At 35.3% G+C, this 14,567-nt stretch overlaps 1 protein-coding gene across 1 annotated transcript in view; it reads left to right on the plus strand.

Annotated features, from left to right (window-relative positions):
- Positions 1–14,567, plus strand: part of LOC111045728 (adenosylhomocysteinase) — an 86,325-nt gene that overhangs the window by 42,409 nt on the left and 29,349 nt on the right. The window contains exon 3 of the mRNA XM_022331179.2: positions 5,270–5,422. Coding sequence (XP_022186871.1) covers positions 5,270–5,422 — 153 coding nt within the window. The remainder of the gene's footprint in view (positions 1–5,269; positions 5,423–14,567) is intronic.

Here is a 14,567-nt window from a genome sequence, read left to right on the forward strand (position 1 = left end):
TTCGTTACAAGCTGTATGACGCTCATGGAATAATTGGAGAGTATGGATGTTCTGAATGATCTAGATGATTATGGGCGTGTATGTTGTAGAGCATTTGATGTGAGTTGTATGTTTGGTAATTATCTCAGAATGAATGAGTTGAGTGGGTTGAGTATTTTCCATTTAAACATAAGAAGCTATAGGAAGAATGTTGATGAATTGATGAATACTTTTAGAGGGTCTTGATTACAAATTTGATGTTATTGTGCTCACGGAGTCATGGCTAGATGGAAGTGATAGTATTATAGTTATGGAGGGATATGATGTTTACCAAACACAAACTAAGTTCAATAAAAATGACGGAATCCTTATTTACATAAACTCTAGAATTACTGCTACTTGCAATGAAGTTGTAATTGGGGGGTTACGCTGTTTGAATTTGGAATGCTACCTTAACGGCTATTATTATGATTTGCTTTCTATTTACCGTTGCCATGGAACAGACTTGGCTGACTTTATTGGTGGATTGGAGAATAGATATATGAGAGCCAAAAATGATGTTACTCAAATTGTTGTAGGTGATATCAATTGTGACATTCTTAGAGATAATGCAAATAGTTTGAGTTGTATGTATCTCGATACTCTTTATGAAGCTGGATTTTTTTGTTGTGTGAACATTCCTACAAGAGTGACACACTCTTCCTCCTCTTGCATTGACCACATATTCGTGCGTCATCCTGATACTAAATCTCTTTTCCCGGCTCTCCTAAGATGTGACATCACAGATCACTATGCCATAGGTATTAAAATTGGGCAAAATAACAAAAAAATAGTGATGATACACAAAATACTTTTCACAAGAAAATTGACAGTATAAAATTTTCTAAAATATTATCAGAACAGTCCTGGGGGCATGTAACATCATCAAGTAATGTTAATGTATGCATGGAAAGATTCATTGAAACTACAAAACTTTTACTAGAAAACTCTTCAGTCACTGTTCATAAAAGAAAGATATGTAAGAAGCTGCAGCCTTGGATTACTAATTCTCTTATTAAATCTATTGCTCATAGAAACAAATTAAGCAAAATATTGAAAAAACAACCACTAAACTTAAACTTGAGACGCTACTATGATGATTATCGACACACACTTAGCAGGCTATTGAAATTAACTAAAAAACTCTACTTCAAAAATAAAATAATAAATTCTAATAAAGTCTAAAACCTTCTGGAATGCAGTCAACGAAATCTCAGGTGCAAGTTGTACGAAACCCCAATTCCCAATTAAAAACTTCATAAAATCTGATATAGAAATCAACAACAGAACAGAAATCCTCGCTCCATAAAGGATTTGGCAGATGAATTCAATGAATTCTTTGCTAATGTTGGAACAAACCTAGCTAATAAAATGAAGCAGGAAGCAAATGTTACTAGCACCTATGTTCAACCCAATGATATCTGTGGAACTACTTTCTTGCTCCAACCAGTGACAGAACAGGACATCAGGCAATGTATCTCAAGCATGTGTGGCGGCTCTGCCACTGGCTTTGATGGGCTTTTCCCGACCTTGATAAAAGAAAATGCTGACTGGTTTCTCACACCCCTTTGTCATATTGTTAATTGTAGCTTCAAATCTGGTGTCTTTCCTGAAATGCTCAAATTCACTAATGTGATCCCTATCTATAAGTCAGGTGATAAAAGTGATATGAATAATTACCGTCCTATTTCCCTACTGAGCATCATCTCAAAAATTATTGAAAAGTGCTACAAGAACCAATTAGTACAGTATATAAAGTCAAACAAATTGCTTTCGGATTGCCAGTTTGGATTTAGAGACGACCGGAATTCGGCCAACTGTTTCTATCACTTCAGTGAACTGTTAAGGAATGGCATTAATAATAATAAACGTATTCTCCTGTTGTTTGTTGATCTAGCTAAAGCTTTTGACTCCATAGATAGAGGAATCCTTAGACAAAAGTTATTACAGATAGGTGTAGCTGGTACTGAAAACAATTGGATTGGAAGCTATTTATCTAATCGCAGACAAGTAGTACATTTAGAAAATATTAGTAGTGACCAGAAACCCATTGATTATGGGGTTGTTCAGGGCAGCACATTGGGACCTGTGCTATTCCTAATCCATATCAACAACATTATTAACTCCAATGTAGTAGGAAAGATGCTGCTCTTTGCGGACGATACAGCTGTCTACTTTGAGGGTGAAAGTTGGCAGGAAGTTTTCAAAACAGCATCCAGAGGTGTGCTGCAGCTGAAGGATTGGTTTGATGGAAATATTCTAAGCATGAACATCTCTAAAACTAAAGTAATGCCAGTTTACCTGCAAAAGAATAGAGCACCTCCCAATCTGAAGCTTAGGCTACACAATTGCTGTCGAGATGTGTCCAACATGGAATGTAGTTGTCAGACAATTGAGGCAGTCTCAGAATATAAGTATTTGGGAATTATTGTAGACAGTTGTAAGCTTAGCTGGCTTCCTTACGTGAACTACCTTAGACGGAAGTTGAGGAGCATGATATATGTATTCTCACGTTTACAAGGAGTCCTCAACACCAAAGAACTACGAATTGTTTATTTCGCATTGGTCCAATCAGTCCCTCTCTATGGTATAAATGCCTGGGGAGGGGTATGTGAGACACATTTAAAAAGCCTTTCAGTCACACAGAGAGCTATTATAAAAGCTGGGTTGGGCCTGGAGAGGAGGTACCCATCTGATCTTGTTTATGATTCTCTTAAAGTATTTATTATTAGAAAGCTCCATATCAGGTCTATTCTTTTGTACGCATTTAAAAACAATATAACTTCTACCAACATCATAAATCATGAATATGCTACAAGAAGTGCCCTACGGCTACAGTCAGGACTGCCCAGGAACCTTTGCTCAGTGTGTGACAGGAACGTCTCCTACCTAATACATATCATTCTGAGAAATTGCCCTACAGAAATAAATAACCCTTTAGGTTATTCTGTATCACAATATAAAAGAACCCTGGCTGAATGACTATCTGGTCTAAGCCAGGGGGATTGTGGGCGTCTGCTTCGATCTGTTCATGTTTGACATATCCTTGTGTGAATTGAATGGCTTTCTGCATGGGGGAGCATTTTAATTAAAATTAAAAAAATTAATAAATTAAAAAATAATAGCCTAATAAAAAAAAAATTTGCATCATCTGTCACTGGGTTCCGTTATGCATGACGCTGTCCAGTTGGACTTGCACATAGATTATTTATTATAGTTTCCTTAAAAAAATTTCTTAAACCTTAGTGACTCCTTTAGCAGCTATTGTAGTGACTCCTGTAGTTCTCCTTCTCTTCTGTTATCCTCATCCTCGTGCGCTTGTGTGTGTGTGTGTGTGTGTGTGTGTGTGTGTGTGTGTGTGTTGTGTGGTGTGTTGTGTGTGTGTGTGTGTGTGTGTGTGTGTGTGTGTGTGTGGTGTGTGTTGTGTGTGTGTGGTGTGGTGTGTGTGTGTGTGTGTGTGTGAATTATTGAATTTTAATTTACTAATTTTGTTTGAAGATAAAATTATATAATATGTGGATGGTTCTTATAATCATTGGTACTGAGTTATTATTATCATTATTATTATAAATCAATAAATTCAACTACATTGATTTATAACAAGCTGTTTTCTTATTAGGTAAGATTCGATGTATTCTCTTCTTTTTTATTTTTGCTATAGTAACATTTCTATTATTGTATTACTTTATGATTGGCTACCTACTGTAACATCGACCCAAATACAGACCCTAGAGGTCCATATGGGTGATTATTGGAGTGATTGTAATACTTGTTTTGTTTTTTTTTAATAAAAAAATTGAATTTGAATTTATCTGTCAATAAAAACAAATTGAGTATTTTCAATGTCTCGTCGAATTTCACCGACACATCAATTTGCTTTGTTTGTGAAAATATAGTATTTATTATTGAGTTATTATAGTAGTTAAATATAATAGACTATTGAAGTAATCAATGCTCATACATTTCCTATTTACTACGGTAGCAATGCCCTTGGAAATATTTACTTTTTCATTTTTTACGCTGGCAAAGGAAAATATTCAGGTCAGTGTAACCTCCAAAATTAAAGATGAGCGATGTCCTACTTTTTGATCTTTGTTGAACTCTATATGTAGCCTATCATTCAAATTACCTAAAATTTCATTAATATCCATCACAATATTTCCAGCCTGATTTATTATTTTTTGAGAACAATATCTATTTTTAAACAATCCCATAATTAGTCTTTTCAATCAATTGCTGCAATGATTTCTGGTGGCTAGGACATTGTGGATCGTGAACTTTATGATTTGATGGCTTTTTGTTCTTCTTACAATTGCTACATATTGCTTCCTTGGCGGTATTTGGACAATATTTTAGACTATGATCTTCAGCACAGTGACCACAGACTTCACTTTCTTTTTTGCAATACTTTGAAACGTGACCAAAGCACTGACACTTGAAGCACCGTTGAACCGAAATAAAGTCATTTAACCTGCAAGTAGTCATGTCGACAAAGACTCGTTTCCTATTTATTAGAATTCTTATCTCGGGCTCACATTCAATGATTCAATGAACTATTTTCTTGTTCTTTGGTCCAACCTTGTAGAGAGGCTTACATCTGTTTAAAAATGCTTCTTTTCCTAGTTCAGAGCTAGCAAAGTTTTTGTTGAAAATGCTCTCGGCTAGTTCCTCTTTGCTGAAATCACTAGGAACATCGTAAATTATTAAACGTGGCTTCCTATTCTGTGGTTCAACTATTTTCAAATTTTTCATATTTCTAGTCTTCAATGCATCATTTTCAATTATTTTCTTCTTGTCCTCTTCCGAATTCAGAAAAATCATGAGGCCACCTCCTCTAACATTCACGGTCGTTTTAACTCTAATATCTTCTTTGTTCTTGATATTCTCCCACAATACATTTTTAATAATTCTACTGTTTTCCACTTCGTTCAGGAACGACTACCATCTATGTTGATCGACTACCATCCATAACTCATCTCCAAAACAGTATCTGCTTAGATATTGCTAATATCTCGATTACTATGCTGCAAAGAGTGAAGAATAACTTCAAAATCTTCTCAATCAGTGTTCGCTTTTTAACCAAAGTAGTTTTGGAGATTTTATGATGAAAACAAAAAAGGGTAATTGTATTCTTGAGTAGAAAAGAATAAGAAATATTTTTTAATTGATTCAGTTTTGCTGCAACCTGTATTAAATATGCAAAGCGAAGCTATAAATAATCAAGTGTTGACATTGGCATTTTGATTTGCAGGTGCAATGGTCTAGTTGCAATATCTTCAGTACCCAAGACCAGGCAGCGGCAGCGATTGCTGAGCGAGGCATCCCCGTCTATGCTTGGAAGGGGGAGACCGATGAGGAGTTCATCTGGTGCATTGAGCAGACACTCGTTTTCCCTGATGGAAAGGTGAGATCTGTTACTTGCACCATTTTCTTGGTGACTAAATTCAATCAAATGATAGCCCTGATCGCTTTTTGAAAGCTCAAATAGCTAGCTAATTGTCTAATAAGCTTGCTTATTCAAACAGAACATTCGATCATTAAGTATCTATGATATGTTGAACAATGTTGAATATCTATTCTGTTAGCAATGAGTATGTTACATCTCTTTCAACGTCAATATGTGTTGGATTCATGTAGGCAAATATAACATTCTGTCAAAATGTGTAAAGGTTTCACAACAAAAATTTAGCAACAACTGCAGTAAAACATCAATTTTAGACTTTGAAATATCCTGAAAATTTATGGAAGCTGTAAACACCTTTGAAGCCTACTGAATGTAACTACTGAGCTCCTTGGGCTAAAGAACTTGTTTATAAACTATCATTCTGATTTTGAAATCCACAGCTTGAAAGCTGCAAAATCTGAGAGATTTTGAAAAAACCTGGAGCCTGTTTTACAAAGCTACAGAAGGTTACAAGTCTTGTTGCCAACCATGGTTTTGGAGAACAGTTGATAACAAGCGTTTCACAAAAGCAGAATAGTAGTCACAACACCTTTTCCAATTTTATTTGAGAAAGTAAAAAGTTAATTTGAGAAAGTATCAATTGTATTTGAGAATAGTCACTTGTAATTGAGAGAATGTCAGATGTAGCCTAAATGAGAATAGTCAATTGTATTTAGGAAGTCATCACACATGTAATTGAGAGTAGTGAATTGTATTTGAGAAATCGTCAAATGTAAATGAGAAGATATCATATCATGAGCAGACATTTGAAAATGAGAAAATTTTCCAATTGACATGTCGTGACTCTTCTGTAGCCTACAGTACAGGTTTGATTTGAGCAGGAAAGGATACTGTACTACATACACAGTATTCCATAGGCTTTGTATGTGTGAAATTATTATTTTCAATTGTGGAAATTATTTCCCCTGTACTGTTCACGAATGATTAATGAGAATCATTTCTATGTATGTATTGGCAACACGACTTTTGTCTCCAAACATTTGAACTTGATGAAGATCAAATTCTCTATGTTCACGGCGCAATTGAACTTTATCATCAATCAATTGAATCTCTTGATCAAGCAATTCGGTAACTCTCCAATGGATTTTGGGGCTCAAAAATATTTTTTTATTTAAAAACTAAACGTTTCATTTGAATATAAAATATATTATCATATTATTTTTATGAGTACAGTTATGGAAAATAAAAGTATTGGTTTTTAAAATCATTCCCAATTACAACTGACAGCTTTTCGATTTCAAATCGTATGTTCTCAAATTAGAAGTTGATAGTGAGCTGTTGAACGGAGCGGTCGCAGAATTGCTCTCTTATCTCAAGTTTCCGGACGGGTCGTGCTTAATCGGTTCATTTAGTGCATGTTTAACCTAAAACTTTCTTTCGTAATAAATTGAATGATCAATTTGTTATTTATTTGTGAAATTGTTTTCAAGTGAATCGAAATATTCAAAGTTTAAATTAATAAAAACAGTATCCACCAGACGGTAGTGCTAAAAAGAGACCTAGAGCTAAAAGTTCTTTCGTAATAAATTGAATTATCAATTTGTTTTTTATTTGTGAAATTGTTCTCAAGTGAATCGAAATATTCGAAGCTGAATGAATAAGAACAGTATTTAACAATACTTTTCACCGGACGATAGTGCTAAGAAGAGTCCTCGTGCTAAAAGTTTGCCTGAGCTCGAAGAGATGGAACAGAAAAAGCGTGCTCCAGACCCAAGTGTTAAAGCTTCCGGTAATGTGAACTCAGACTTTATTGAATCACTATTTGACCGTTTTGAAAAGCGGTTTAGTAAGGCTATGGATGAGAAACTCGCGCTGCTAGCTACAAAGGTGGATTTAAATGGTCTAATTGAAAAAGTGAATAAACTCTCTGTCGAGAATTAACAGTTAAGAAATCAAATTGTTGCTCAAAAAATTCAGAATAATCTCATAATCAGGAAGATGGAAAATTTTGAAAATAGATCGAGAAGGAACAATATAATTTTTCGCGGGCTGAAATATGAATGTGCAACAGTGGATTACGTGAGAACTGTCAAAGACTTTTGTGTGAGTCATTTGGGGGCACGAGCAGGTACCTGGGTTAATCGAGCACATGCATTGGGCAAGAAAATAGATAACGGGCCAATCATTGCGCATTTTCCGGACGATCAGGACATCCATTTCATCACGAGAAACAGTAGGAAGCTGAAGGGTACACAGTTTGTGATTCATAAAGACTTTGCTTTCGACACAAGAAAACGACGATCAAAGCTTTTCCGGGTGCTTGGCGAGTTGAAGAAACAAGTTCCGGGAGTGAGAGGAGAGTATCGGTTGAAGTGGATCGTTTAATCGTGAATAGTCGGGTTTTCACGCTGGATGAGGAGAATGGACTGGTCTCGGAGGGAGAGGATGGGCTGCAGAAGATCGGGAGCATGTTCGATGAGAGTGTGATGCGGGCCGTGAGCGGGAGCATGTGTGATGAGGAGGAGCGAGGCGGCGAGGACGAAGACCGCAACCGCTGAGATAACGCCGTCAGTCCGTGTGAGAAGGGACAGTTGAGTATAGTAGCGTACAATGTGGCTGGATTAAGTGGTAAGATTGTTCAAGTATATAATTTTATTTGTAATTATGATGTTTTTGTACTATTGGAGACGTTTGTTGAAAGAGGAAAGCAATTGTATTTTGAAAACTGTTTTCCAGATTACAATTTATACTGGGAATTCGCAGTTGGAGAATCAAACTGAGGTAGAGCAAAGGGAGGAAAGTTAATAGAAATTAGTAAAAGAATAGAGAGTTTTTGTAAGGTAATCGATGTGCTTGAGAGGAAAGTTATTCACATGAATGCAGGACAACGGGATGAATATTATATAGTTCCAATTTACCTGAGTGGTGGAGGAGACATGGAATGGGAGAGAGAATTCAATACATTATGGGAGTTTATGATAGTGCAAGAGCATAATAGAAATAATATGATTTTAATTGGAGATTTTAACGGTAGAATAGGAAATGGACAGGACATGTCGGAATTAACAGATGTAATAGAATTGGAAATGCACTGAGTAATAAGCAAGAGTCAAAGGATGAGGTGATTAATATGAAGGTAAGAAAATATTGGAGTTCTGTGAGGTTTTTAATTCATCATTATGAATAGAAGGATAAGTGGAGATAGGTGGGGAGACTTTACTTTTATAGGCAGAGGGGCTTCCGTAATAGATCTATGTTGCATGGCTGTCGAATTAGCGCAAATAGTTGGAAAATTTTCTATTGTGCCAGAATTTTTATCTGATCATTTCCCAATTGAAGCTACGCTAATCACGGTTGATACTCTAGAAAGAGAGAGCACAATTTTAGCACTCTTACCGAAGTTGAAATGGAAGGAAGCGAGGAAGAATGAATATATATCTAAACTCACCAATGCTTGTAGAGAAATAAATGGTCTTCCCGAGAGTAGTGAAGAGACTTATGAAGTATTAAATAATCTTGTATATAGAGCTGCAAATTATGTGCCCCAACCTGATAGAAAGAGAGAAGGATGGAGAGAAAAGTGGTTCGACAAAGAGTGTGCGGTTATGAGAAAGCGAGTGTTCAGCCTATTGAATGTGTTTAGAAAATCAAATTCGGAGCAGGTGAGAGAAAATTATATGAAGGTAGTAAAGGAATACAAACTGCTATTTAAGAGTAAAAGGCAAGCGTATTACAGCGATATAAAAGAACAATTCAGAAGAGTCAAGGATTCCAGTGATTTGTGGGCTCTGATAAAGAAATTCAAGTGTAGAGAGTTCAAGATTTCGGGAACTGTGAGTGCTGAGGATTGGGTGAACACTTCAGACGAGTGTTTGGATCAGTTTGCGGGGTAGTCACATATTATGCGGCGAGGAATGTTGAAGATCAAACTCTTGACAAAGACATAGATATGAATGAATTGGAAAGTGCCTTCAAGACAATGCGCAACAATAAGGCTCCAGGTGATAACAGAGTTCCTGCTGAGTTTTACAAGAATGCATCAAAAAATTACAGAGAGATTATTTTGACTTTTTCCAATGCCATCGTCAGAGGTGGACAGATACCAACAGGGTTTCCACGTTCAATTATATTTCCATTGCATAAAAAAGGTGATACTAATGAAGAGAATAATTATAGAGCCATATCTTTTATAAATGCTGTCGCTAAAGTATTTTCATTTATTTTACTGAGAAGGTTGCAGTTGTGGGAGGAAAGAGAAAAGATTATTAAAGAGAATCAGTGTGGCTTTCGGAGAGTTTATTCGGCTACTGATAATATTTTTGTTCTATTCAATATAGTAATGAAAACGTTGAATAGACCTACAAAGAAGTTGTACTGTTTCTTTTTGGGCTACAATAGTGTGAACAGAGAGGCTTTATTTTTTAAACTGAGTGAATTGGGATTGTCGACTAAATTTATTGCGATGTTGAGGAGTCTATATAGAAATACGAAGTCTCCTGTATGGCATGGCGTGGAGGGTAACTTAACAGAATACTTTGAAACCAGAAATGGATTAAAACAGGGATGCGTATTCTCCCCGTTGCTATTCACACTATTTTTGAATGATTTGAGTGATGTTATTGGTGGAGGTATATTATGTTGGCAGAGGCTGATAAATTCGCTGTTATATTCTGATGACGTGGTATGTTGTCTGAGAATCCTCGACATCTGCAGTCAATGATAAATAAGTTAAAGGGATATTGCATAAGGTGGAATCTCACAGTGAACATGGCTAAATCCAAGATTGTAGTTTTCAGAAGAGGAGGACGATTGGGACAAAGAGAGAAGTGGTACTATGGAAATGAAGTTATTGAAACAGTGAATGAGTACAGATACCTGCGAGTTGTTTTTTCATCAAGACTTGCCCTAACTGCACATTTTAAATGTAAGATAACAGCTGCCAGATTTGGGATTAATAGTGTATGGCGAAGACTCATTTTGAATGATGAAGCACCTCTGTCAATGAAATGAGGAATTTTTGATTCGATAAGTAAAGCAGTTGTAACATATGCAGCACAGGTATTGGGATATGCGGAGAGAGAAGAACTAGAAAAATTTCTGAGGTTGTTTGTCAAGAAAATATTTGGACTACCGTGTAATACGCCAAATTATATAGTATACTTAGTGACAGGAAAGGAAATTTGTGGTTGTATACTTTGAGCGTTCATATAAAATATGTATTGAATTCTTTTGAGATACCTGGCGACCGATATCGAACATTGATCGCAAGGCATTGTCTAAGATAAAAGTGTGGTTGGTATTCTGAATGGAGACGGATATTAAGTGAGTTTGATATTAAATTGCCGATAACAGCGGACAACTGGCAAGCAGCAAATTCCAGGAGGGGGTGGGAAGCAACGTGGGAGAGGGTAATGGAGAAGATAAAAGCTAAAGTTAAAAGTAAGTGGCTAGAGAGAAGAGAGCGGTCACAGTTTCACAGAATCTATGCAGATGTAAAATTATTTTTAATTTTTATGTGAATAATATTTACAACAGTTTCGCATCAAAATATTTTATTGTAATTAGTCATGTTCGTTTAATATTATGTTATCCTTTGCTATTTTTTATTTTGTTAGATTTTTTGCTCACTTCCAATCTCTTAGTGAATGGATGCACATTCGATAATTCCATTGAGTGTTTGATGTAATCTAAAGTAATAAAATCTTCAGCTTGGCATTCAAGTCTCAAAAATAGCCTAGCATAATTAATAATAGCCCACAAAAGTTTTACATCATAATAATTTAGTTATTGTAGTGAGGTCTATGTTTTAACTCGGATTTTCTTTTGTCTGTCTGTCTGTCTGTATGTATGTATGTATGTAACGCGTTGATAGAATTCTATGAGATTTGGCAGAAATATTCCTTTTTCAACTGCGCGTCGATGTATTAATACACAAGGTTTTTTTCAAATTTTGCATTTTAAGGATAATATGAAAAGAGAAGGAATCCCTCATTACTCCGACATCACTGTATATAATTGACCGAGCGAAGTGAGGTCTAAGATTCATGTCGACGGCTGTGCATTTCTCTTTATGTTTTTATGTTGCGCATTCACAGCGATATACGGCAATATATTTCCATGAAATTTAACAGGTATGTTCCTTTTTAAATTGCACGTTGACATATATACGAAGTTTTTCAAAATGTTGCATTTCAAAGATAATATAAAAGGAAAAGGAGCCTCCCAAAGATACTCACAAAGATACAGAATATCTCTTGCAGTTAACAGAAGGCTTGATGAACATGGATCTTTGAAAGTTGTTTTTTTTGCATGCATCCACTCTTTCAAATAGGATACATTATTCTGAATTATTCTGTGAACATAGGTGTAGACTACTTTCTAGGATCATGTAAATGTTAGGGTCAAGCTACTGAGAAGTCATGGTGGGGGGAGTGAACAAGGCCGTCGTGTTTTTCTTAGGCTAGTTTCACACGGCAGAATCCCGTCTCCTGAAGATCATATTTCAGATCATTTCATATTTCGCAGCTCGAAGGCTTTCACAAGGGGATCTCAAATTTCAGACGCGTTTGCTCAGAGTATGACTCATTACTTTTCTCAAAGTATTCGGATTTGGATTCAGTGACCCCAAATTTTTTAAAGCGTAAGTCCCATTTTCGAAAATACCCAAAAACAAGGGAGTTACAGCAGTTTCTAATATAGCTTTTACATTATCATAAAGTTATGTTTAGTAAAAATGTACCTACTAAGATAATAATACTTCTGCCTCACAGGTAAAGGTTTTTAGAAGCTTTTAAACACTCTTGAAAAGTTCAAACATGAACATTTTAAAACATTAGGGGCCGGTTTCCGAGCTCGGGATTTAGCTGAGTCCAAGACTTTAAACAGCTGGAGTCAGAAATTGGTTTTCCAAGACGGGGCGTAGTCGCAGTCATTGTCATAGTCACGTTTGAATTAAATCTCGAAAAACTAGAAAATTGAACACAAAATAAAATAAAGAGAAAATAGTGTAAAGTTTCAGCTATTTTGAATTATTCAGGAATGTCTAATTCCGTCAAGGAAAAACGTTCCCAATTATAGAAATGAGAAAATAAAAACTAAGACTTCTATTATAAAAGCTGACCTTTTGGAAAGCCAATTTTCTGACTATTGATGTTTAGAGTCTGGGACTTAGCTAAATCCTGAGCTCGGAAACCGGCCCTAAAAGTTCTAGTTTAAAAAAAAAATTCCAGCTTTGAAAGTTTCAAACTTCAAAAGGTTGAATCCAAATATGGAATCAGAAATCATCTCCCATTATCACTCAATAAAATACGAGAAAAAGTAACCTTGTACAGTTAACTTCACTGAATTATTTATGTTGTCGGGATTTCAATTTTGTCATACAACAATCTAATTCATTAGGTTGAAATCGTTGAATATTACCATGGATTTCCTGTTGAATCATTGACTTAAAATCTTTGCAACAATCAATAAAATCTATTACACAGTATAAATATGCAGTCAGTGAGTATAGAATGTAACATTCTATACTCACTGCATACAGTAGGCTATAAACATTGTGCTGATCTGAACAGTGAGTATAGAATGTAATTACATTATATTACTCTAACAGCTAACTGGATCTGAATTGATCTATTGTAATAATGGACATAATGAAATAATGTCTTACTATTCCAAGTAAAACGAAACTAATGTTTGTGTTTGTATAAGAGCTGCTGAGTGGATACTGCATACTGAGAAATTCATAAATGATCCAGACCAGCCTGGCGACTTCGATGCTATCGACACTGGAATCTCCTTTTATTTCTATCAATGAATGAATCTGAATTAAAACCATGTATTGTATCAACTATCCTATTATCGTATTGTAATTCGTGAAGCCTGTTTAGTAAAAGCCAGTTACATACACATCGATTTTTTACCGTCCTTATAAAATTCTATTAGATCAAACAGATGATGTTTGACAAGTTGCACTTATTCAAATTCATAAAGATGGCAAAAAGCAATCGTACAAAAATCAACGTGCATGTAACTGCCTTTCGAAGACCCATACGATATTGTATTCTATGATCAAATAGAATAGTAAATATCGAAATAAGTGATGCAGCCAGAACTTGTGTTAAGAACCGGTTTTGTCCCCGCTTTGTAAGTTAAACTAAACACACAATTCCTCCCCGGAATGTGGGTTTGAAGTGTACACACCATTTCTCCCCGCTTTGTGCAGTGAAAGTGTAAACACATTTCTCCTCGGTTTGTTCAGTGAAAGTGTACACACATTTCTCCTTCTCTTCTGTTATCCTCATCCTCGTGCGCTTGTGTGTGTGTGTGTGTGTGTGTGTGTGGTGTGTGTGTGTGTGTGTGTGTGTGTGTGTGTGTGTGTTGTGTGTGTGTGTGTGTGTGTGTGTGTGTTGTGTGTGTGTGTGTGGTGTGTGTGTGTGTGTGTGTGTGTGTGTGTGTGTGTGTGAATTATTGAATTTTAATTTACTAATTTTGTTTGAAGATAAAATTATATAATATGTGGATGGTTCTTATAATCATTGGTACTGAGTTATTATTATCATTATTATTATAAATCAATAAATTCAACTACATTGATTTATAACAAGCTGTTTTCTTATTAGGTAAGATTCGATGTATTCTCTTCTTTTTTATTTTTGCTATAGTAACATTTCTATTATTGTATTACTTTATGATTGGCTACCTACTGTAACATCGACCCAAATACAGACCCTAGAGGTCCATATGGGTGATTATTGGAGTGATTGTAATACTTGTTTTGTTTTTTTTTTAATAAAAAAAATTGAATTTGAATTTATCTGTCAATAAAAACAAATTGAGTATTTTCAATGTCTCGTCGAATTTCACCGACACATCAATTTGCTTTGTTTGTGAAAATATAGTATTTATTATTGAGTTATTATAGTAGTTAAATATAATAGACTATTGAAGTAATCAATGCTCATACATTTCCTATTTACTACGGTAGCAATGCCCTTGGAAATATTTACTTTTTCATTTTTTACGCTGGCAAAGGAAAATATTCAGGTCAGTGTAACCTCCAAAATTAAAGATGAGCGATGTCCTACTTTTTGATCTTTGTTGAACTCTATATGTAGCCTATCATTCAAATTACCTAAAATTTCATTAA

The sequence above is a fragment of the Nilaparvata lugens genome, chromosome 3 (genome assembly GCF_014356525.2).
Source record: "Nilaparvata lugens isolate BPH chromosome 3, ASM1435652v1, whole genome shotgun sequence".
Taxonomy (NCBI): domain Eukaryota; kingdom Metazoa; phylum Arthropoda; class Insecta; order Hemiptera; family Delphacidae; genus Nilaparvata; species Nilaparvata lugens.